Here is a 27,405-nt window from a genome sequence, read left to right as displayed (position 1 = left end):
CCTGCCTGCCTGCCTGACTGACTGACTGACTGACTGACTGACTGACTGCCTGTCTGACTGCCTGCCTGCTTGCCTACCTGCCCGCGTGTGTGGTTATATCAAAGAATGATTTCTCCATGACCTTGGGGGAACCAACTGCAAACTTTATGCAGATGAATTGTACGTGGAGCATGCGTCAAATTGCTGAAAAGCGTATGCAGATACCGTGCATGTGAAAAACTGCATTTTAGCGTAATGTCTTGGCAGGAATTGGCCACTGTTTTTTGTTGTTGTTATTGTTGTTTGTTTGTTATATATTTTTAAAATAATATACTGAACTCATTACAACAATATTTTCAACCTTTCAAGTATTTGTTTTACAATGCATCACTTCACGTGTAAACGGTATCTTTAAACGGTATGGAATATTTTGCAAACGTTAATTTAGAGCAGTTGCCTGAACTAAGTAACTATATTTACACTAATGAGTCTAAGTTTTTGATAGGATGCATATTTTCTAAAAGTTTAATTGACCCTTTTGACTTTAATCTATGTCCCTTTTGACTTTCCCTTAGCCCTTTTGACGTTTCTTTGGTCCTTTCGAGTTTTCCAGTTTTGGTCCTTTTGTCCTTTGACCCTTTTTGACCCGTTCCCCAAGCAACAAATGCTCGTTGGTTTGGTTAAAAGATCAAACGGATGAATTATTACCCAAATTATAAACATTTTAAACGGTACATCGTTACCGCTATATGGTATTACCTCCCTTGTGTTTGCGTCGTTCAACCAGTGTTACGTGTGAGTTCTAGATAACTGAGTCGAGAGGGGTTGTATTATTTCCTGTTGAAGACGGATAGTACCGAAATACTTATGTTGTCTTAGAGAATACATTCCGTAAGTACTTAATGATTTCACGCCAGATATCATTGCAATTTCACGTATTTACAACTTTTGCAGTGGTTTATTTGTGTTGAGAAACGCCCTCCAATCGCAGGAACATCCACTGTCCAACAGGTGCCCGTCCGACGGACGGAAGTGCAAGTTGTGTTGCAGTACGATAGTTATCATAAGGCTAAATAACTAGGTAGAATTTTTAAAAGCTTATCTGGAATAAATTTCTAATTTACCAGTGACCATGTAAAAATTGAAATTTGGAAATGCTGTCAAATGTTAATGAACATCGTGCATAATTAAAGAAAAGGGGTCTTATTCTTAACACGGAAGTTAAGGTTTTGTGTAGTAGAATCTACTGATGGTTTATAACAGAATCATTATGTGTAATGTTTCTCAATTGGGATGTTTTAATTTTCTCGATTTGTAATTTTGTAGTGGAAAATCTAGCATATTTAATTTCAGGTGTTTGTAATAAAAGTTAAAATGTTCTTCCCCATATGACATAGCATTCATTTGCCTATCAGGCATAACGGCCACCACATGTGTTAACAGAATAATTCTACCTTATAGTGAGTGTTCAGATGTAACGATTCTAAATATATGTAGCATTATACAAAATGTAGATCTTTATAACCTGTCTGTGACTTAAGTCACTGGTCTAAAGCTGAGTTTGAGTGAAATTCTTTGAAGTCTATAAATTATAAATTTGGCTCCTTACATGCAGTTAATCTAACATTTCTCATAATCATAATGGCATTGAATAGTTTTTTGTGCAAGATGACTAAGATATAATTTGTAAAGCCGGCTTTATTACATCAATTTAAGTAAATTTACAAGAACAGGTGAGTGAGTAAGTTTAGTTTTATGCTGCACTCAGCAATATTCCAGCTATATGACGGCGGTCTGTAAATAATCGAGTCTTGACCAGACAATCCAGTGATCAACAGCACTTTTGGATATGATGATTGCAACTAAATCAGCAATCATTGAGTGGCTTCACATTAATTTCAGACTCTCTGTGAGCATGCGCAGCGTGTAAAAAATATCTACTGGCCATTTCCGCTTTGGTCGTACGTTTACCGATAGTGTAGACACGCTAAAGAAAATGAAATATCAAACCAAATACATAGTTTTATGTCTATTACAACTTATTTTTATGCCTGTATGTACAAAAGACCGGGAGTAGAGAAATATATAGCTTGATTTATGTCAGTAGGTTCTTGTATAAACACATCTCGCCACCACCGTTCTTCCCGCACATCCCCTTCTCACAACTATCAAAACACACATTTCTGATGCAGCTGCAACCAAAATAGCACATCAATACATGAAAAGCATATGTAAATTGATATATTTAGTCAGCTATGAACAGTTGTCACTCGTAAATAATTATGATTTAATCACTTTGTTTTGAGTGTATTTACACTATCGGTATGTGTACGTCCAAAGCGGAATTGACCAGTAGATATTTTTACATGCTCTGCGCATGCGCACAGCAAGTCTGAAATAAATGTGAAACCAACAAATGAAAATGTACTGTCAAAGGTATATTGACGTTCGTACATTTAAGATGTGATATAAATTTAGTAGGTATGTACTCCTCATGCAGTGTTTTATAATAGATTCAAATCATAACAAAATGGCGAGTGAATTGTATTTGACATAACGTATAACAACATTCTCCCTATATCGAATAGAAGAGTGAGAGAGTTGTATTAAAGTCTCTTTAAGAGCAACATGAGCATCGATCTGCGCAATTGGGAACTGATGACATATACACCTGGAAATTAATCAAGCAACACCCCAATTTTTTCTATTGGAGCAACTTTGAAGTGTTCTGACAATCAAAATATGCCGGGTTGATATAGTTTGACACTTTTTTATTCAACAGACGATCTCTGACAAACAACTTAAAGGGAAAAAGTATCAAGACTTTGCTTTATTGCAACGAAATCCAAATTCTTAAAACTGTCTTAAATTCATGAAAAAATGGACACAATTTACTATTCATCCACAGACGTTGTTGTCAGGTGTATTAACACAAATGTCACATGGAAAGAAAGAACAGTCATCTGAGAGTCTGCACACCGACTTTCATCAATATCTAGTGTGTCCTCCCTGCGCACGCACCACCGATTCCAGACGCCTCCTCATTCCTTGGATGAGTCTCCGGATCTGATTCTGGGGGATCCTGTTCCACTCCTCATGCAGGGCAGCCGTCAATTCGTTGAGCTTATGGACTGGTGGGTCTCTCTGCCTCACACGACGGCCAATAAAGTCCCACAAATGTTCAATGGGGTTGAGGTCAGGGCTCATGGCAGGCCATGGAATTCTGTCAATTGCATTTTGCCGCAAAAAATCATTTACAGCATGCGCCCTGTGAGGTCTAGCATTGTCGTCCATAAATATGGGTCTCGTTGCCAGAGGATGGTTCTCAAAATGAGGTACCACAGCCCTGTCAAGAACCTCCTGTTGGTAACGAACACCGTTAAGGTTGCCACGGATGGTAATGATATCCAACTTGCAGTTCATGGAAATGCACCCCCATACCATAACGGAACCTCCCCCAAAGGCCACAGTCTCCTGGATGTTCCGTGGAGCCATTGCTGTGTTCCTCTGCCTCCAGACCCGAGTACGACCGTCCACCATGTGCAGCAAGAACCGGCTCTCATCTGAGAAATGGACCTTCCTCCAAGAGGCAATGTTCCAGTGCAAACGGTCATTACACCAGGCCAGTCGGGCTGCCTTATGGGCTGGAGACAGTCTGGGTCGCTTGATTGGCCTCCTTGCCCGGTATCCTGCAGCTTTCAGACGATTCCGAACAGTCCTGTTCGAGATGGGTCTCCCTGGAAGTCACTCCTGTCTCAACCGAGAGCTCGAGTCGAAGGACCTGCGCCGTACAAGTCTCAGTAAAGCTCTGTCCTCCCGGACTGTGGTCTTCCTGGGTCTTCCTGGTCTAGGCAGGTCTTTAACTTCATTAGTGGCCCGGTATTTTTTCAAAAGTTTTGAAATTATGGAATGATGTCGTCCGATTTGAGTCCCGATTTGTCTTAGAGACATACCAGCATTCCTCATGCCGATTATTTGCCAACGAGTGGCCTCTGATAATTTCCTACGTGCCATGACATTGAAATGAATGAAAAACCGAATGCAATCGACAACCTGCGCTTGTAAACACCCCAGGGAAAAAGTGCATTTTTCGAAAGTTGAGGTTAAAGCAATGCACGTGCGCTGTGCAAGCTTCACGCGCGTCATATCAACCCATGAAAAGCTCATGCTGTATGTCAATACATCAAAATTGAATAATCAATCATCAAAATTACTTCGTTAAACTTTGTTAAGTTTTTATGTGTCTTTGAATTTGGTGTTGCTTAATTAATTTCCATATGTATATGTCAACCAAGTCAGCGAGTCTGACCACCCGATCCTGTTAGTCGCCTCTTACGACAAGCATAGTCGCTACAAGAACAGGACGCCAGATAATTTTTCAACATCAGGAGTATGTGCTCCTTATTTTGTCAATACAGGAGTACTGGAAAAACAGTACATATAAAGTACTGAATAGAATTTAATGGCACATCAGTTATCTTGTGTTTTGTTTCAAACAATGCAAAACAACACAAAAACAACATTGCTACTCTTGTGTGTACAGGTGAATAAATATTAAAACAATACTTTCTTCAGATAAATATGTCTGTAAATGATCCTAAGACAGTTCACCATTGCTGTGATGCGTATCTGCTATATTTTCTAAATTATTTCCTTCCGTATTGTGCATATTATCTGAACATACACCCATACAGCCCTTGTCTGGAGCCCTGCAAGAACGTGTATACTTTCAATTTATTTCACAAGTATAGAAAATGACATTTATTAAAATTTCAGATGAAGTCTGCTTTCCACAATCTGGTGCACATTCCTACGGCTGCACATTTTCTGGTCCTGTAATTTGTGAAATTATTGTAGACCATGGTAACTGTTCACATCCAAAAATTATCTGAAGTAGGTACAAATATATGACAGATGTTCATGATGTCAACTGTGGAAGATCATGCTTGTTGCAAGAGATGGCTAACAGGATCAATTGCCAGGCTTGTTTGACACATGTCAGTGTATCCAAGTTACATAAGTCAGTGCTCATGCTGTTGATCACTGGATTGTCTGGTCCAGATCTTATTATTTAGAAACCATAAGGCTGGAATATTGCGGTGTGTGGTGTTCCCAAACAAACAAACAGATGAGATCATAGGCTATTAGGAAACCAGTTTCTGTAATGTTTGCTCTTCCACCTATAAGTATAACATGTCCATCTGTGAATAATCAGACAGGACCAGACAGTCCAATGGTTGATATCATGAGAAATGAGTCAGGATGGCATGCACTGAGTTTGACCACACAGTTCATTTAGTCACTGAAATGGGTAGAAGCAGGTCACTGGAAAATTTCATCCTAAGGTAGGACCTCAATCTCACTCTGATTACTTACCATGCTATTCCAACTCAAGTTGTTAAAAATGAAGTGACCATTTCATATATGCCACCATGTTCAGTTTTAAGAAGATTTTCAGTATGCTTGTCCATCACATACTTCAACACAACATGTCTGCCTCATTAGTGTTGTGGACAGAATGTCTGCCATAAGACTTAGAGTTATACCTCAAGGGTTTCATGCTTTGCTGTGCCCAAGCCAAACGTGTTAATGTTAAATGCCTGGTGCCCGACATTAAAGGCACTATATCACACCACACATCTAACAGTAAACATGGTAAGTAATGCATTTCTCTCAATAATACAAACATTGTAATATTGAATAAACAATTTCAACTCCTCAGACTTATGTCCCTTGGAGCGCTCTTTTTGAATAACCTATATACAACTTGTGACTGAAACCAGTTTGGCAAACACTGACAACGAGCACTTGTTTACGGACCATATGTGGCAAGTGTTATCTTGAGGTTTCATTTATTGATTTCAGGCAAGTCGTAAGCGATAGTAAGTCTGTTTTTGCATCAAAAGGAAGCTAAAATGAGTGCCCATGTTCCGTTATGTGTAATATAGAGCGAAATATGTTGAAAATGTGTGACAACATGCCAGTAAGATTGGTTATCAGTGGTGGTGTCCCGATTATCAAAAATCAATCAAAAGAAAGATTATAAATATTTATTTATTGCAAAGTTTGTTGTTTCAATGCAACACACTTGAATGAAGTAAACTAGTCCTTAAAAATGATGAATATTCATGAACAAACATGTACTGAACTTGTTTACATAGCAAGTTTGCTATCCTCTTACAACTGCTTTTGTGTCATTTGCTGAAAACAACGTTTTGGCCCCTGTTTTGGATACTGGCATTATTTATATTTCTTGGATTTTGTGTACATAATAAATAGACACCTGTGAACAGTTTTCTGCCAGAACTGACTAGTTAATGTTATGTAGGATATATTCCAGTTTGTGTATCCCACCTAAATAAACAAGAAGCTAATACCAAGTGAAAACACTGTCTTGAAAATATTGGAATGTAGTGACCATGAATAATGAACTGAATTCATGAAAGGATGCCATTCGATTCACTAAATATATGAGTGAATTGTAACAGGATAACCAATTTGGTTAAACCGCGGAATAGTGTCTCTGATATATATTACAAGCACTTGTGATGACTAGTACAAGCCCCCATGCTCATACATCATTGCCATGTGAATACAAATAATCTTAAATGGGACATTAAACCTGATTTCACCCCACCTTAGGACAGTTGACCGCTAAATACAGGTAGTTGTTGACTCAAATCAGTCAGCATAGTAATCCCTGTATGAGGCTTGATGTAACCGCGACAGGCTGGCCTTGGGGGTAGTGTCATGTAGAAGATACTTCTTTGACTGACTACTGCTACCCCTAACTTGTTGACAGTTTTATAAATACTTTTCATCGAACACATCATGCTTGTCATATTATTATGTTTATGATGGCCGTCATTCATTATGCTAATTGTATTGATTTTTATGATCATTCAGAGATGTTTTAAAAAAATGCAAATTGAGATAGTTTTGCCTTTTGTACTGTTAATCTTATGTTTATGGCATGACTTTTGAAAATAACTTTTCATCACTTTAAACGTGTTAATGGTACAGACTTCATGGGTATCAGTCATTCCAGTCAAGGCTCAATTTCAACTTTTGGTTTGTGTAAGATGTCACATTTTGCAAGGAAATTATTTGTCTTGCTACATATCTGCTATTCTTGAAAAAAAAACAGGCTAGCTTCTGTGTCTAATCCTGGTTTAGCTTTTATAACTTCTAATAAGACCAGGTACCTAATTAACATAATGTTCATGGTTTGGAAGAGATTTTTGGCCTGTGCCCTCCACCTTGTATTGGTTGAGTACATGTCTGGCTGTGGACAACATATACTGGTCACCAGGTGTGTAGGTAAGAGGATGGTTTGCATTATCCAGACAGGTGTGTCATGGTGTTCTCCTTCGCTACAGGGCTCAATGAGATTTCCAGTGTAACGTTAACTGCCTGTTGATTTGGGTATTTAGATCAAGCTGGTGTACTAGGTGATGTGGCTGTTGTAGGTATTGTAGGGAAGAGTTTCAGTATAGCTTCAGCTACATGATGGTGACAGCCCTGTGATACATTGGTCTTGTAAAAAGAAGTCTGTGTGTGATGTGTTGGTGCCCAAAAGGCAGTCAGTGTAATGTATTGGTCCCCAAAGTGCAGTCACTGTGATGTATTGGTCCCCAAAGAGCAGTCACTGTGATGTATTGGTCTCCAAAAGGGCAGTCTGTGTGATGTATTGGTCCCCAAAGGGCAATCATTGAGATGTATTGGTCTCCCAAGGGCAGTCAGTGTGATGTATTGGTCCCCAAAGTGCAGTCAGTGTGATGTATTGGTCCCCAAAGTGCAGTCACTGTGATGTATTGGTCCCCAAAGAGCAGTCACTGTGATGTATTGGTCTCCAAAAGGGCAGTCTGTGTGATGTATTGGTCCCCAAAGGGCAATCACTGAGATGTATTGGTCTCCCAAGGGCAGTCAGTGTGATGTATTGGACCCCAAAGAGCACTCTTAATTTTTCAAGCAATTGGGTATTTACTCCCATGTCCATTTAAATATGAGTAGCTGCATTTTTTTGAGGAGTAACTAGCATTTTGTGTACTCCCACTAGTTAAGAGTGAGTGAGTGAGTGAGTTGAGTTAGTAGTAACTTTTACGCCGCTTTTTAGCAATATTCCAGCAGTATCACCGGTGGGGTGGGGGGGTGGGGACGCCAGCAGATGGGCTTCACACATTGTACCCATGTGGGGAATCGAACCCGAGCCTTTGGCGTGACGAGCGAACGCAGTAACCACTAGGCTACCCCACCGCCCCCCCACCTAGTTAAGAGAATTGAGTAGTACTACGCCGAGTTTCTTATTCTTACTGGGTACTTAACTCCTCAAAATATATACATAATAATGCATTTCAATAGATTAAAAGTCTTTAGTAATTGTCACATTGCCAATCATTTGGCATCCATTTCTAAATACTCAACATGGAAGTCATGCAACTATTAGAGTAAACCCTGACAGTGTATATAGGCATCGCCTACCGTTAGCTTATAGCGGTAGTAGAGTTTGGGCGCCACAATGAATCATACGCAAGCCAATTTAGTTAATTGAGTAAAGTATGCAAGTTGTTATACTAACTTATGGACCTATTGGGTTTTAAGTGGTTCTTATGCATTTTTTGTACTCCCTGATGTGTAATTAATTAAGTAAATGTGATTTTTATTGAGTGAAATACCCAAATACGTGCCTTATCTGGAGCTCTGGAATGATGGGAGATGTATTGGTCTGCAAAATGACAGTTGGTGTGCTCTCGAGTGTATTTTTCACTGTTGGCTTGTGTAATTGTCATTCAGGTAATGCTCATTTAAACGTAATTTCCAGAATAAGTACAGGTTCAACATGCAACATGGAACAATTATGAATTATTTGGAAATATGTTTATTGTCGAATAACACTGCTTAACATCACCAGTTCAATCATACGTGCGATGTTCTGTCCATCTGGTGACCATATACACATCAATATTCGGTAATCCTGCACATAGCCCATCCTATGTCTACATCAAATTTGACTGTGTCCTTTCTTCTCCCAGTCTTTCTCTCCTTCACCACCCCCTTTCTCTTCCCATCCCCCCTCTCCTTGGCAGACAAGTTTATCTCCTATCTACAGCTTCCTGATCATTGAAGGAGTGATGCTGCAGTGGAAACCAGACTGGATTTGTATTTCAGTAATATTGTCAATCACTCTCTGACAAAACATGATGAAATGTGTGGAATTGTTCTGGCAGGGATTAGTTGCATGTCTTTAATAGAAGGATGGATTAGGATCAAAGGTAAGGATTTGATTGCTTGTGTTGCCAACACTACCTAATGACTGAATGCAGTGTAAATATTCAAACCAAATGTTTGTTTCTATTAAGTGAACATAAGTGAAATATTCAGCTGAATCATAGGATCACGCAGAATGTAATTATCACAGTTATGGTTGTGATGACTTCACCTTTGTAACGGTAATTTCCTGTGATGTGTACTACATAATTTAAGCTTTATATATTTGCGGAGATCATATGATATTTTTGTATGTGAGACACACTGAGCTGTACTTGAATCACAAAGAATACATCTTGTTTTATGCATCCACTGACTCAGCATGACTAACTACAAGAAACTTTTTGTTCCTCTTGTTCTCAAAAATCCATGTTCAGCCTGTTTTCTTTGTGATTATGAAAGATTTATTATCTATCAGGAATATTTATTTCCCTTCCAATGGGGATACATGGTAGTTTATCAAAATCATGTTAACCAATCAGATCGCATCAATCTGAATGGATTTTAGATAATTTTCACATAACCTTTTAAGTGTTTCAGTTTTGTTTAATGGGTTTGTTTCCTTAACAGATTTACATACATCCCTATTGGAAATCTTCTTAAAGGGTTGTAATAGTTGATGTGTCATGTACACTTGATGTGAGTCTTGTGACCCACTATGATATTAAGTGTAAAGGAGCCTTTACTTAAACCACCGCAACATTTACAAACTATGTAAGTGCTGACTGTGCGACTTGAGGGGGAGTACTGACCAAATATGAAAAAGCCTCGCCCATTTTAATTTCAATCTCATCTGCATATTTTGATGTAATGGACCCCTTATCTGGAGCTCTGGATTTAGGATAAGACAGAGATTTAATATCTGTTCAGGAAAATATTGTGTGTTTGTTGATATGTTTGTAATGACAATGTAAGTGATACTGTTTGTCAGTGCATCCTTGTTGCGACCAGAACAACGTATGGCTATCTGAAAGAAACATTATCCTGACTGTGCTGAGTCAAAAAGACAATTTGATACCATGTAAAATGTCTTTTCAGATTGTGAAGCTGTTGGTTTCTAAGCCTTGTTCATAAAGTAGACTTGAGGAAATACATTCATCATTTTGATCATGACTATGACGTCATAATGGTTGTGTCGTGGTGTGGCTGTTTCCTCCACATCTTTCCTGTTTTCTCACATGGAATGCCTGACTAGTCAAACACCAATATGTATTACCCAAATCCCCCAAACTAACAGTGGTTAAATTGTGGACTTCAAAATTGTCAAGTGATTTTACTACACTTTTACCAAAATTCCTGCAATGTCACAGAAGTGGATAACAGAAATGGGGTTCACAGAAATGGGTGTACCCATGTGCCTCTGCCCTTCCTGTATTAGAATCTGGGACTCTGGGACATTTATTTTGATCGTGATTCATGTTATCATGTTTTTATGCATGTTATACTTCTAAGTGGATCCATACATCGTTCTGCCTGTCTGTTGCCAGGTGAGTGTCCCAGATTTTCTGCAACATGTTGTCATGGTAATGTTACAGCATTGATGTGTTACCATGGTTACATTAATTTTCCCCTCTCAAAAAATAAAATCCAGATGTTTTTGTTGGCTAAAAATGTAAACTTACAAAAAAATAACTTTTAGCTTGTTTTTTTACCCATATTCACATCATAAACTGCCAAAAGTAAAATACTTTGACTATCTTGAAGGAATATTACTTTGATTGGAAATTTTATTTTTATTTTTTTCCCTGCCTGCTTTTAGGTTTTCAGAGGACAAAATCTGTGAAACAAGAAATAAAATTGGTCTGGCCTTATTGTTATTATGAAAAAGAGTCTGACTTAAGCTTTATCATGTTGAATGTATGACTTAGGCCTTATCATGTTGAGTGTTTATAATATTTCCTTGTAAGATTCTGTTACTGTCCAGGAGCTCCATAGCGTAGCATCCTTAGTATCATGCTCATGTAACACAATAACAACTCCAGAGATTTTCCTCAAGGAAATCCGTTCAGTGCGGGAAAGAAAGGATTAAATTATGACCTGACAAGTCATGATACCCTGATGTAGATGGACTTACTAAGTTATTGCACATGGAAGGATGGGGTAACCAAGGACTTAAAGTGTTGGTTTGTCATGTTGAGGACCAGAGTTCAATTCTTGCTATGAATAAGTGTGTGATTGTTGGTGGTTGGTGTTCCGTGGCCTGATATTGCAGGCTTATAACTACAAGTGTACAAGAAGCATGAACAATATCAGCTTACTGTCAGCACTACTCCATTATCCTGTAAATCATTGACGCTTTTAACTCAGACAAGTAGTGAGTTCTGATGGACACCTTGTTACTTCAGTGTACGATTCTGGAAATATAGCTGATTATTCTAACAATTAAAAATATAGTTTTCCAATTTCAGCAGGAAAATGTGTTTTTTTAAATTGTAACTTTTACTTCTTACCATATTTTTTGGTAGGCATGTTGAGCTGCCAGAAGTCCCGGAACCAAATTTGAAAAAAATGCCAACTCACATTGTCTGTATCGAAAATGAATACATTATCATAGTTTGATTTGCTCTAAATACATGTCTGACCTACTGAAATACATCTATCAGGAAACTAAGTCGACTGTCCACGTCACTGATCTGTACATTTGAGAATTCAGCGCCCACTGCTATATAAGGTCACTAGCTGTTGTTCAGCCATACTACGTTGAGTAACACAAGTCTCCTATCCAGGAAGTTTGCTTGTTTCTACCCAATAAAGGCTAACAAACATAGTAAAAGGTTGAACTTCACTCAAAAATGAACCACTGTTATATCTGTTGAGTGGATTATCATTTTTATGAGTTTGGTCCCAGATACTGATACAGGTTTTGATGTATGGCCTGATCAACATTGAGGAAGTAATGAATAGTCGTTAAAAGTGCTAAGATATAGTTGTGATTTCATTAAATGCCACATTTTGTTGTGTAGAGCGATGTTCCTTTTCCACACAAGAATTTGATCATGGGTTCAGATTGAGATTCATTCATATTGTGAATCTGGTTTTGTCAGCTTAATACCTCTGTGCTTACCCTTCACGGAAGTGCTAAAGGTTTGTAGTCAGTATCATAGACATGTGTGTACCTTTATCATGGCCACTCTCTCATTGTGACTGCAATAGTGACTGTCTGTGGTTATGTGACAGCCAACTCGCTCACTGATTCAGGCAGTATTTTTATTTCCTGTGTTCCTCATTGCCTGACCGACCCTAATCTTATTGCCAATCCCCCAAAACAACCTTTTTATTTTCATTCCAACACTGCTGACTCGAACCTAGAACATACCGCCTCATCATATTAAATGTTACAACGCAAAAAAAATCAAGTTATGCCCAGTGTCAAGAGACTGGCCATGATGTCTGCTACTGACATAGGGCATGAAAACAAAAATGTCATTATTTAATATTGCATTAATAGTTGTTATCTATGATATTGAGGGTAAGTTTATCATTTAAAACACTTGTTTTATTATCTTGTATTCAGTTGCTGCTACAAGTCCAGAGAATGCGAGAAGTTGTAATAAGATTTACAATACATGAGAATCAAGGACACTATTCAGATCATGTTGTCTTTTATTTATTTAGTTGAATTTTTTAATTTGAATTTTGAATTGTTGTTTGAAGTGGCATAATTATGGATGAGGCTCAAACTCAGTTCATTTTGACTTCACAAAAATGTGTGAAGATATTCAATAAACCGATTATTTAAGAGGCATGGTCGCCTTTTATGGCAAGCATTGGTTGCTGAAGGCCTATTCTACCCCGGGGCCGTCACGGGTCCTGAAATCAGACATCACTTGTACATGAACTCAACTGCAGTGAGTAATGACACCATGTGCAGCATCATGGTTGCTGTGATTTCACCTGTATCACTGTCATGAGGTTGTCACACATGACAGACACATACTTATCATAAATTAGCAGTAAAAACATTAGGAGGAGAAATAGTTTGAGTTCACTGTGCACCAGAAATGGTCAGATCCAAAGTATGTTTGGGATCACACTTTTGCAGTACACACTCAGGTAAGGATATGTCTTGTTGTTCTCGTCATTATCATTATTTATTATTCCACAGTATTTTGTACCAAACATAGCTCCCAACCAAAGCTCAGAATTGCTTAAAAAATTCACCAAGGGGCCCACAGTGCTGAAGTTGATTGCGGATGAATCTCAAACCTAAAGCTCTATTCTCAGTAGCAAAGGACAGATAATTTCAAATTAATTTCAAAACTTCAAATTTTGACAGCAAATATCTCTATTACTAATAGCTCAAAATTTCTTGAACAAATACCCAATTGAATTCCCAACAATTTTGCCTAGATGGGTCATTTTATTTCACTTTTTGGCAATGTTTTTCAACAGTTTTTTGCCCCCCAAAAGTGCAGAGCTTGAAAGATCAACTCCACAGCTTCCAAACTTTCGATGGCTCATGTCCAGTAACCATTGTCCATTTTGGCAGGATCTTCCTTTGATGGCCTCCGTATTGAATGCTACTTCTCTTTTAAAACTTTCCAAGACTTCATGATTTTTTTCGAAAGCTAACATACCATTGAGGTACTGAACAACAGTACTTTTCAGATATGTGCCACAAATATGGGTTCATGGTTGTGGTATTTTTTTCAATTTCTATCTCTCAAATACACTTGAAACACCAGTAATTCTGTTTGCCGCTGCATATGGACTGTGAATGCTGATTTATACCTTTGTCATCAAAATATTTTGCTTACCATAGGTACAATCACCAACAGTTCCCTACTGAGTACAGTAAAGATTCACAGCGTGTATTTAGGTAGTTTGCAGATAGGTTTTTATTCTATGGTGCATTTTAAAAGTATCGCCATTTGTCGATTGTGATTGGATATATATCTAGTTAGCACCTGTTTATCGTTATCCAAACCGTATGCAACCGTTTATATCTAATTTTTTTTCCCCTACCTTTATTCCTGGAAAAAGTACATTTGTTGATTGAACTTGATTCTTTGTGTTTGCATGGCCAGGGTTTCGTTTTCACTCTAGGACGATGATAATACCCATCCAAGATTCAAACCCAGACTGTCAGAGTTAGACCACGTCAGTCTCCATAAGGAACAGGGATGGCAATTTCTGTGAATCTGCAGAAATCTGTGGATTTAAATGCAAATCAGTCAATCTTGGACCCTGTTGGTGACTTGTGGCCCCCATACCCCTAGCTGATTTTTTGCTGAAATCACTTTCACCTGTTACCATTCCTGAAAGAAACTTGACTGAGTAAAAATGTCCTCTTCCTTCATCTACCTACCTTCTAGTATGTCAATCAAAGAAATCATGTGAGCTAGACAGTGTACACAAGGTTCACCTCTGATAAGGTTCAACACCTTAACCCGCAGCTTTAAAGAAAAAGTATTGTCCATGAACTATTTTATGAAATTTCAACTTGTCCATTTTCAAAACCCAGTTGTCTAGTCCCAAAGGAATAAAATATTTTGAAAATCCAAAGAAAATTCCCAATGCCTATAACTAAGAGCATGTGATTAAATACAAAAATATTTCCTGAAGCCAATATATCCTGTGCCTTGTAATTTGGTAATATAGGGAGGTACGGTTTGAATCCCATGATACCTTGCAATGTAAAATATGAATTTTATGAGCCTTGTTAAGATTTAAACATTTTATTAAGGAGGAGAGTTTTATGGATGTCAATTGTCATCTCCTTTATCATGGGGAACATAATGTGTGCAGCATTTAATTACATTTGGGATATGACATGACAAGATATTTATAAGTTAGTTTTCTGGTAATCATCTAGTGATGTAAGTTATTCACACCCAATCTCAATTCCTAAGCATATCTCTATGTGATAAAACCTGAACATTCATGAGCCAATGCAAGAGGTTTGTGAAGTAGTCGTTCTGCGGAGCATCCTGCTGTTGGTCAGGTCACTGTAATGAATGTCATGGAGGGGAAGTGCTGTATCATCTGTACATGTGTAGCCCACCACGGATATCCTCACCATTGTCACGCCAGTTATTTGGGTGGGTACAGGGGACATGCCTCAGTGCCAATGATGGTATTCACTCACCATCAAGGCAGCAGATGCTGAGGTTTGTTATATAATGAGTTATAAATCAAATTTATTATTAAAGTTAAAAATGTGTGTACATTCTGATTGTTCAAAATAAGCCTGTGTCAGTAAATATTTTTGTTTCACAAACCAATCTGTTAACATATTCTTAAAGCAAATCAGGTGATCGCGAAACTACTTTGCTCTTTAATCCGTTTGTGTGTTTTTTTTAAAGTAAGGCTTACAAGTTGATATTTTTCTTTACTTCTTAACATCATGGCTGGCCAAAGTACAGAGAAATGATTTGGTCTTTGCTTACATGTTCAGATATATTTCTAAATCTATTTTCAACTCATAATTTCAACACATGACAGAGCAGATTATCATTTCTGTGTATCATCATGGTAAGTTGCATTCATATTAACATGATATCCTCTGTTGATATATACCAGAATTTTTCAAATCTCAACAGTGATCAACATCAGAATGATTAGTGTTTATTCAAGTTGTGATCCTGGGGATTTGCAGTTTTCACATTATTGAATCTAATATTATCAATGCACATTCACACCATTTTGATGTTTCTTGAAAAATGTCATCCAATAAAAAATACCTTCATTTCTAGGAAAAAGAACATTTGGTGCAGGACACTATTTCATTTGCTCGTCCACTTGCTGTAACTTTGCTGATTTTTAAATTCATGAATGAGAGTGTCTGCCTGTGACTGTTCTAGTTTACCTCCTTGCCTTGTTTTGCTTGTCACAATTAAGACCTGGGTTTGATTCCCCACATGGGTACAATGCATGAAGCCCATTTCTGGTGTCCCGTGCTGTGATGTTGCTGAAATATTGCTAAAAGTGGCGTAAAATAAACTCACTCGCGTCCTGCTTTGTGTGAGTGAAAAATATAATTGCATCTTAAATGCTTGACACTACCCCTGTAATATTGATTTTCCCACATGTGGACAGATAGCTTAACCCATAATGATGTAAGCTAGTCATAAGATTATTTATTAAGGAGCCCATAAGCTGACTCAGATGGTTGTTGTATCATAAATTGATGCAGAAACCATCTATTTTCAGTCCATGTTCCATGTCAGATACTTCAACTAGGTTCCACACAGCATTAGTTCATGGCCAGTGTAGTGTAAGAGTCCAATGAAAGTACATGTATAACAGATTGTAATGGTACTTGGTTTGTGACACTGCACACTGCTCTCATCAACTGTATAAGAAGCAGTGGAGTAGCCCTCTGGTTAAAGTGTTCGCTTGGCATACCGAAGACCCAGGGTTCAATTTTCCTTATGGGTACAGTGCATGAGGCCCATTTCTGATGTCCCACGCTGGGATATTGCTAAAAGTGGTGTCAAACCAAGCTCCCTCACTCACCGCTATATACATACAAGCGAAAGAAGCATGTGGATGAGTTATAATGTACATTGATGTACAACAATAGTGCTGCTGATGTTGACTTGTAACCATCCTTACAGAAACCTACACTTCCAGTCTGGAGGATTATGTATATTATCTGTTCTGTCAGTATGGCAGAGACAATGCAGTGCTGGCACTGAAAGATGCAAGACTTGATTCAGTGATTTCTTTCAGTGAATTGCAGTGTGTTTTGTTCATCCTGTCTGTTTTAGATGCCGTTGTTGTTACATCCTATTAGAGTGTCCATCCAGAGTTAATGAGTGAGTGAGCTTGGTCTTACCAAACTAAAACATTACACAAAATGATCCTGATTCATTGTCATCAACCCTCAGGTGTTCATTGTCATCAACCCTCAGGTGTTCATTCTCATCAACCTTCAGGTGTTCATTCTCATCAAACCAGAAGTTTATTGTTGTCAATCTTGGTGTTCATGGCCATCAACAAAGATGTTCACTGTCATCAACCCTCAGGTGTTCATTGTCGTCAACCCTCAGGTGTTCATTGTCGTCAACCCTCTGGTGTTCATTGTCATCAACCCTCAGATGTTCATTGTCATCAACCCAGAGGTTTATTGTTGTCAATCTTGGTGTTCATGGCCATCAACAAAGATGTTCATTGTTGTCAACCCTCAGGTGTTCATTGTCATCAACCCAGAGGTGTTCATTATCATCAACCCAGAGGTTTATTGTTGTCAATCTTGGTGTTCATGGCCATCAACAAAGATGTTCATTGTTATCAACCCTCAAGTGTTCATTGTTGTCAACCAAGATGTTCATTGTCATCAAACTTGCGCTTGAATGTTGTCAACCAAGATTGTTGTGAATGCCTACCTTCTGGCCTGGGTATATGTGCACAAAGTGATCTTAATGCTACAGTGATTCTAATGTTCACCCTTTTGAATTACAGGGTTACGACAGATCACTTTGGTCATCCTTGGATTCACACATGTCACACTGAACATTTAGCATCATATCTGGCACAGCAGTGCTTCAGCCGTTCAGGATGTATCTATTTACAGGCCATTATCAGTAGCATGAGTCACATGTAGTGAGAATCCGGCTGAAGGGACAGAGGGTTACAACACAGAGGAAGTCACTTGAGAATTAGTCTCTCTATTCTCTCACTCTCTCCATAAATTTTCAGGACGTCCATTGTTTGAACATGTTGAAGTTTTGAGTTTGTTTCCCAAACTATTATGTTAGAAGTAGAATTTTATACATTTATCATGAAGTTGATCCTGTTTTTGGGTGTGTTATTCACTGAAATACATCAGTGATTGATTAAGTTTAGCACTAATATAGCTATAATAGTCAAGAATAATCAAGCATGTGATGACAAGGATGGGGTTATTCTTGTCGTAAGAGGCAACTAGTGATCAGGAAGTCATGCTCGCTGACTTGCTTGACATATATCCCAGTTGTGTAGATCAGTACTCATGCTGTTGATCACTGGATTGTCTGGTCCAGACTCCATTATTTGCTGACCGCAACCATGTACCTGGAATATTGCTGAGTGTGGCATAAAACTGAACTCACTCACTAGTTGGATTCTGATTGCAAAATCCAAGGAAGTAAACTGTTCTCATCAGTGACAACATCTTCAGGTGGCTACAGTACAAGGTCTTGATGCACAAAATGTCTGTAGCACTCCGACATTCGTAAGCCTTTGGGAAACTATAGAGTTAAAACAGGTTGTAACGTTAAGAATGCTTTATGGATCAGAACCCTGGAAGCCAAATGCCAGACAGGTTGCAGGAATACCGTGGGAACCATTATCTACTTGAAATGCCCAGTTATCAACTCTTGTCAGTTTCTCAGAAGTCTTGTTATGTCACCGGGCAGAACATGCTAAAGTATTTCCTATTTCTTCAATGGATAGGACATCTTGTATTGATGAGGAGTGGTGTCTGAAATCTTGTTTGTGCATTTCTTCTCAGTTGGTATCAAGACGCATTTGTTGTTCATATGTGAGATTCTGTGTCATTCATCTTGGGAAATGTGAAACTATTAGTTTTCTGTGAATCAGTGACGGTTTTGTTTCAGTGATAACTAACTGTTCCGTAAATCAGGCTTCATACTTGATGTGGTTTTTGATAGTCTTCTTTATAGTGGTTTGTAGTAAACGCAGTCGTAAGTAAATCTGGTAGCCAGCAAGCAAATATAGTCACTTGTGACAGGTACACAAGAAAAGCAATGTCTGTTGTAGAAAAGGTTTTAAGTCAGAGAATAAAGCTCAAGACGAAGGCATTTCCTATTAGCAACATTGCGAGAGACTACATGACATACAACTAGTCCAAGTTATACAGTTGATCATTGTTGTATTCAAACAGTGAATATCTTTCATTATTGTTAAGTGGTCTAATCCATTTACAACCAGCTCAGTGAACTATCATGGAATAATAATTAATAATGAATCTTTGTATGAATTAATATAGCTTTTGTCTTACTGAAAGTGTGTCTAAAACTTGAGTCCTTATTACCTCAGGCAAGATTTATCCCGAGACATCTGTGAAATAGTGCAGTCAAAACTTATATCTTTTTCAATAATATGTCTGTTAGATGAGGTTTGTAACTTTTGACTGGAGTCTTTCTTGCTATTACAGATCATAGAGAAACTAATATTTTATATTTTTATTTTCATGATGTTTGAATCCTAATATATCGCTTGTAGTGTTAATAATAAATAAGTATTTTTCGCATGAATTATTATTCCATGATAGAACATCAAAAAACAAGTACCTGCATATCTATCTATGTTTTTACAAAACTAATATCATAAAATTACACTGTGTACAATATGTAAGGTGCATAAGGGATAATATATGTTACTTGATTATGTATATTTACCGACAGTGACTTGGCTACCAACAGCGTACCTCTTTGCCAGATGATCTCCAGTTACTAATTTCAACTGTCCTTACATGAACCTTATGGAATGTTTTTAAGTAATATAAGATGTAAGATTAACAAGAACGTTACTTTTCGTACTATGCTGAACTGCAATAAAAACCACAATACTTGTTTTTGTCACATTTGTACATAGAAGACAAAAACATGAACACTTACTTGTATGAACTTGTATGAGATTTAATTTTTTCAAACTTGCGTGTTTATTGATGATCAGTATGTATGTTTCATTGTTCATCTATTTGGATGTCTGTAAGCACTTGACATTTTCAGATCAGTAATGGTCTTATGAAATGAGCTCATTATTCAAGTAGTCATTGACTTAGCTGTGGGCTGTTGTTCATGATATCGATCACTAGATTGTCCAATCCAGATTTCAATATTTACTGACCTCTATCATTAGCTGGAATGTGCGAAGAAAACAAATAAATCACCTCACTTCCTAAGATGATATAACTGCCTACTTCAAGGTACACGTTAGGTGATAGATCCTACAAGTTTAATGCAGTTCTAGGGAGTTACATCCCAAAACTGTAACAGGATCACCTTGGTCCTGTGGTCAAAATGTCAGACTTGAGCCTTTTTGTTGTTTAGAATTGTTTAGAATTGTTTGCACTGTATCTGTGCTCATGTGTATCACCTAAGCGAAATATGTCAATGTTCTGTGTTAGTTTCACCTTGACCGGTGAACTGACTCTTCAAGCTGGTTGCAAATAGTGTGCAAAGCAGTGCTCACTCGTATAACTGTAGTATTGTAGGTCTCGAGAGAGGAGTGTGAAAAACACATCCCTTTATCTTGTTAAATTTATCTTCATTGTGACAACCTCATGTTTCCACATCCTGGTTCAGTGACACAATGAACAGAGATGCATGGTCAGTTAATATGCAAGGTTCCACACAGATCTGAAAAGGCCTGTTATTTGGACATTTTCATCTAAAAAGGCCCTGAATTCATTTTTGCCTTGAAAAATCCAAGGGAATCCAAGGCCCCCAAAAAGGCCTGATATTAATATGATTTAGTGAAATTTGTCAAGTTATGATTTGACGGGAAACTAATGCATAATACAGATACCTTGCAGTGTGAGTCAACTAATCTCCAAGAAGCAAAACTTTCCAAGTTTCGATGTTGGTAAGAGTTATGTCCACTTCATCTTTCATCTTACATGTGACCAGAGCTGGGTGTGGTTAAATATTTTTGTGTTATACAAGCATGATATAACTGATATGTGTTAGGGCTCGTATGTGTTTCTACCATTCCTTGAAATTGTTGTTTGGGCCTTGTAAAGCCCCAAAGTAACATACGTCTGGTGGCTGATAATCTGTACGAAACATGTTTTTTGTTGTTAGCACAAATGAAACAATCTAGTTGACCACATGTAAAACACAGGTATATAACACAAATGAAACACAGGTGAAACACACCAATAAAACACAGGTAAAACATAAGTAAAACACTTGGGTAAAACACACAAGATCAACTTAGCTAATCAATAGATTGCATTGGAACACAAAGTTTTAGATTTGCAACTGCAAAATGCAGCATTGTACTAGTATTTGAGATAAATGCAAGGCAGCAATACATGACATGGCCAATGTTAGTGTACTCACAATTTTATTGAATTAGGGAATGTCTTGAAACAGGGTTGTCTGGGGCTCAAATAAAGATTACAATATTAGCTGTCAGGGCTATTTTGGTATATATTCAGCTTGCGCTTCACAAGTAGATATATAAGAGAAGTTTCGTCACAAACTGCTTCAAGTTACCCTCTCATCACTGCTGTTAGATACAGCCACCCTGTTAAAAACATCCAGCTGTAAACTTTTCCTGAAACTTCTTAACTCAAGCCCAAGAGCCACTTCATTGCTCAACACCTGGAACCCCGTGCTGATTGCATGGCTTGCTGTGGCGATACTAATTAGGGCAATTCATGCTTGATATCCCGGGCAGGTTTCGGGGTTACAGGAAACTGTCTCGTCATACGAGCAAGTCCTGATTGTTTAATTGTTGAAAGGATATATTTTGAAAGAAATCAGGTGTGAATACATATCATATTTGCAACGACATACATAATTTTATTGCACTTTCTGTTGTGGACCTTTTGTACATTTTCTGAAAGGTCACATGTACCAAAAGAATCAAACATACTTAAACCACTGATATCATTGTTCATGATATATAAAATGGATTGGTGATAGTGAAAAAACAAATAAACAAAATTATATGCGTATAATCACAAATCAGAAGTGAAATATTTTGTTCTTGGGTTTACCTCCCTCGAAATGAAGCAGCCGCAATACCGAACCCAGTGGTTGTGCACTTAGGTGTAACGACGCCTTGTCATTGGCCACTGGTTCATTTGCCAATACGATTAGCTGGCTCTTTGTTTATGGCTTATAAGTCTGATAGGTGTTAATTTCAAATAGCAAATGGTCAGTAATTGAAGTTGTGAATTGCAATTGTCATTAGCAGACAGGAAGACAGACATAAAGGTGTCAATAAACCAGACATTGAGTTTTTCTCTGTCACAGAGTCTGCTTACCACAATCAGCATGTTTTTTACGTAACAAGTAGATCATTTACTTGTTTATGTACACAACCAAGATTAGACTAGACCACATACTCCAGGCAGGCATATTGTTTCAAGCTCCGCGAACTTACTCACTGCGCAGCGCAGCGCAACTGTTGAAAGCACTTTTTGTCCCAGCGCTGGGGGAAAATCAGTGAATCGTATGAACTCCGATTTTGCAGGTCTTTTTTTGTCACGTTTTGTTTTTTCAGCTTTATAGGTTGAATTCGCATTTCTGATTATTTGTTTTGGTAAGTGCATACCAAAAGGTTTCAGAATCTGCATAGTTGTTTTACGCTGCATGTGACCTTTAACATATGTATGTATTCTTTGTATGTAAGATGTGAAACATACTTAAACAAATTGTCCCTCTCATATCATTGTGTGAGGTTAGATTGTACAAAACATCTATGTCAGTGGTAAAGAAAAGAAGAATGGACATACATGTTTAATAATCTTCTATGAAAGAAGTTTTTAGCTGATACATTGCTAGTGTATACTGAATATTTTAAGGAAAGTACTAATATGCTAATCTGTGACTTACACGAAGCAGATTCACAGTTTGTCACTTTGGTTTAACACAGAAAACATGCATTATCATATGAACATATACATATTGTATAATACTATTCCTTGCACATATATAAGATAAAGAGCCATGGGATGGGGCGTCACCAAAGTTCCCGAATAGAATGTTTTGTATCTCAACTCTTCAATATAGAGGCTGATTTGTTATCTATGACCAATTGTGTCATAAGATACTGTCACAGGAGAAATGACAGGTGAAGAGGAGCATGTTTGGTAACTAGACAGCTTGAATACAGATTGATTATATGCTGTATCGTTGACCAATCAATAAGCTGGATTTCAGCTTTATCATCTCTGGCTGTCATGAAAAAGTATGTGCATTGTGGACAACACAATCGTAATGATGCACTAATTGTACAGACAAGACTGTTAAGCACTTTGGCAAGTTTATTTTTCCTCAGAGATCAAAAACACATCTTAATTTTTATTGATAAGTAAAACAAAGTGATAGATATTAGAAATAATAACAATAAGAAGGGTATTTGTGATGCGCTGAATTCCACACCAGTGAGGGGATGCTCAAAGCACTACAATCTGATTATTATGACCCCGGATAACCCCGGAAAATTACAGAGAGGGGCTTGACTCCATAAAACAGGTTGTCCATTGATATAACAGCGCATTAGTTTGTTTTACACTTGTCACGTGACAAACCTTTCGACAAGGGCGTAACTGGACATGCACATGTTGTCTGAATGATTATTCGTGTGTGTATCAATTCCATAACTGATATATTATCCTGCTTTTATTGACAATAGATCAACAGAAACTTAGTTCATTGATACATGGGATAATTTCACTGGATCAGATAATTACAGAGATCAAATACATGTGTTTTTACACAATGCTTACGTACATTGCATTGGAAAACAGCTTGAACAAAAGTGCTTCAGTTACCTTTGTATGGTTGATGTGTAATATCTTGTAATATTACTTGTGTCTATGTCCAAGAATGTTTTGCATTACCAACTGTGTTTTGCAACAAACGTAGTAAAAGATTTCAGTGTTGCAATAACGCTGATGCATATATAATATACATTTATATATCATGAGTCGATGCAAGAGTTATCACTTTATATTTATTCGTAATTGTTATCACAGTGAGTCCCTCACTGAGTGAGAGGTGCTTCCTGCTGATGAACGTGTGGCTCTCGCTGAATAAGAGGTGCTTTTTATTCCCGCTCATACGTGGCTCTCGCTGTGAGAAGCCAATTAATTTGCCTCTCGGCCTTAATGAGTTAAATGATGGAGTCAGCCACACTGTACTCGATATATCACTGGTTCTTCGGCCATTTGCTGTCACTAATAAAACATAATCAGTTATTTGAGAGATTTTGTTCAAATTCAAACCTAACAAACTATTGAGTAGTAAGAGAAGCTAAAGTGGACATTAAGATGTGCCTTATATACTCCATCGTAGCATGCCAAATGTCATTTTCTTCTATGTGATTGGACGACACTTGAAGGTCAAGGTCACTTGGTGATGTAAAATGTAAAATGTAAAACCCGTACTCAATAACTTGAATATTACTGATTGGAGACACTGATGAAACTTGGTACGCATTATCTCCAAGGAGACTTAGGCAACATCCATTCAAATCATAAAATGTTTCTAATTTTGTAATGGTTTAATTAATTCATGAAAACAATCGGGTAATCTGAATACAGACTTCCTAGCTCACTGCCTGTCATATGTCAGGATTGTGCCGAATATCAGAACTGTTTGTAAGATTGAAGGTCATTAATGCATGAAGGGCTTTTTAGTTTTATTTCATTCAGGAAATATTGCTAGCATGGCATGTAGACTTCTTATTTGTAACACAACCATTATGGAACAGATAATGTCATTTAGTCATAGGTAATTAGTCTGGAAATACCTATTTTATCTGAATATTATGACAGTAAGTAGACACACAGCACTTGCTCTTTAGAGGTAATACTGCATTGACCATGTTTTTTTTCCAAAAACAAAGGATGCATTTAAGCCTGAATATTATCTCATTAAAGTAATGAGAGTTGTTGGCCATTTAAAAGCGCTGCAATGAACATAATCCTCCTTCGTTCGGACAGTCCCTGGATGGGTGACTGATTTTGCTTGACTTCTGACAGTTTCTAGGATGCATATGCCCTCACCTCAGCAAGTGAGTTTGTTTACCCAGCAGAAAATGGGTACCCAGTTGGATAAGCCATGTGACTATGACCTTTTAGTGCCTAACAGGCTTCATTTATCCAAGGTAATTATAATCAGATTCTGATTAAGTGCTGCAAGCAATCTCTTGGTGTTTGGGGATTGTGCGCTATAGAAGATGAGTTATGATTGTTGTCATAGATCTCTTTAATTTCGGATGTTTCATGGGGTGTGGTTGCTTGTGTTTTCAGTGTTTCATAATCCTTAACAGCTTATCATAACGATCATGCTGAAAAGAATTTATGTTATATGACATATGTTTACTTCCTCTTCATCCTTGAAGAACAACACGTGTAGTCGAATGAGTGTTTTTCCTTACAGGCTGTGGTGGTTGTAAATAGGATTAAACTTCCTTGTTTTGCTCAGTCAATGATCTTGGTTTATCATTTGAACATATTGGACTACAACACTAAGCATGCATTGTGAAACTAACAAATGATGTCCCTGAACTTCCAGTCAGGTATGTCAGTCTGTTTTTAATCCATGAGATCCAACCATTTGGTCAGTTTGTTAATAGGGTATCTAGTCATCAGTGTCCATGATGATGTTTCTTCGGATGAGCTAGTTCATTATGCATGGCATCATTTCATGCTTAAGATGTTGATGATTTATTTTCTGGTTGGTTGGTTGGTTTGTTGGTTCATAGGGTGGTCGGTTATTTAACACCGCAGCATTTTGTATAAAATCAAGTTTGGACCAGACAATCCATTTGTCAACAGCATGGGCATAGATCTGCTCAACTTGGATGCAATCATTCAGATGCATGTGCCCTGACCACCTGATCCCTTCAGTCAACTCTTACGACAAGCATGGGTTAATGAAGACTGGCTCTAACCGGTGAATTTATAATGAGTGAGTGAGTGAGTTTAGTTTTATGCCACTTTTAGCAATATTCCAACAATATCATGACGGGTGACACCAGAACTCTGCTTCACATAATGCACCGGTGTAGAGAATCAAACTTGGGTCTTCGGAGACATGATGTCATGCCATATTGCATGATGATGACGCACCATAATGTCACCATGTCACACCATGACGTCACACCATAATGTCACCATGTCACACCATGACGTCACACCATAATGTCATCATGTCACACCACTGTGTACAGAGAAGCCTTGTTAGTCTGGATGCTGATAATCCGTATGTCTCGCCTTCCGGACGATTTGAGCTTGTTACCAGTCAATGCCTATATAATTTGCCTCGATAATCCAGAAATTCGGTTTCCAGAACCAGACGCTAAGTAGCTGTAACCAATCAGTAAAATAAACAGTAAACTGCTTCACTGTCTGGATACTGAAAATCATGTTCACAAACTGTAACAGTGGACTGGTGATATACATGCACATGTACATGGTTTTTCAGATTCAGACAATGAGAAAAATGTTTTTATGTGATGTGATGAATGTGATGAAAAAGCTTAAACAAACGTAAACAACCACGAAAGACTTTGCAGTGTCTGTAATTTGTTTATTGTTATGCTTGTTATTGATCATTTTATAAGCTTTACATGCATTAAATGCTTATTTGTTTTATCAAGAGTCGTGTCTTTTTTAGTAATAGTGAAGGGAAGCAACTCTTGCTGACACATGGTTCTTGATTCAGTAGTCCGGATGATTCACAATCTGGACGAATTTGCCGAAAAACACAACCATCCAGATTAACAAGGTTTCACTGTACAAGGGTATATGCAAGTGTGAGATTCTCTTGAAGTCCTTCTCATATTGTCTTTATTTTTCAGGTACACAAAGTTCTCCATAGTCACCAAAATGCCGTTCTTTGCAAAGAAGAAGAAAAACAAAGGCTCCGATAGCGATGCAGAAGGAGCAATGAGCATCGGCACCCCTTTCAACGTTGTCCGCAATTACCATGTGAACTTTGACAGCACAAACGGAGAGTTTGTAGGTCTGCCGCCATCATGGGCTCAGTTGCTGAAGGACTCCAACCTGACGTAATTACTCTTTACACTTACATGGCATTGAGAAACAGGATTGCAAAGAATGTTTGGGTTGTGCTTTGGTTAGCCTACACGTACATAAAGTGATATCTCTATAATGAACGTCTACCCACATGAAATGATAACTGTCTGATGAACCAACACTTGCAGATTAACAAACACCTGAAGAGAACAGAAACATACAGACTAACACTGATAGATGAACGATCACTTACAGGTGAGCAGAATATTAAACACAAATGACAAACACTGAAAAACAAACAAAACCTTACAAAATCAAACACCTAGAAACAACAAAACCTTACAGATGATCACGTACATAGAAATAAACAAACATTTATCGATTACCAAACACCCAGAAACAAACGTGCCTAGAAATGATCAAACGTCTTGAATGAACAAACATTTAGCAACAATCAATCAGTTACATGATCAAACATCTTGAAACGG

General features: G+C 37.8%; 1 protein-coding gene across 1 annotated transcript in view; it reads left to right on the top strand.

The window, feature by feature from the left end:
* Positions 1-747: 747 nt before the first annotated feature.
* Positions 748-27,405, top strand: part of LOC137295907 (serine/threonine-protein kinase PAK 2-like) — a 35,834-nt gene continuing 9,176 nt past the window's right edge. The window contains exons 1-2 of the mRNA XM_067827484.1: positions 748-870; positions 26,740-26,949. Of these exons, the coding sequence (XP_067683585.1) occupies positions 26,768-26,949 (182 nt within the window). The 5' untranslated portion in view covers positions 748-870; positions 26,740-26,767. The remainder of the gene's footprint in view (positions 871-26,739; positions 26,950-27,405) is intronic.

Source organism: Haliotis asinina, chromosome 9 (assembly GCF_037392515.1).
Source record: "Haliotis asinina isolate JCU_RB_2024 chromosome 9, JCU_Hal_asi_v2, whole genome shotgun sequence".
In the NCBI taxonomy this organism is placed as follows: Eukaryota; Metazoa; Mollusca; class Gastropoda; order Lepetellida; family Haliotidae; genus Haliotis; species Haliotis asinina.
The sequence above is the reverse complement of the archived record's forward strand: the minus strand, read 5'-3'. Positions and strand labels throughout refer to the sequence as shown.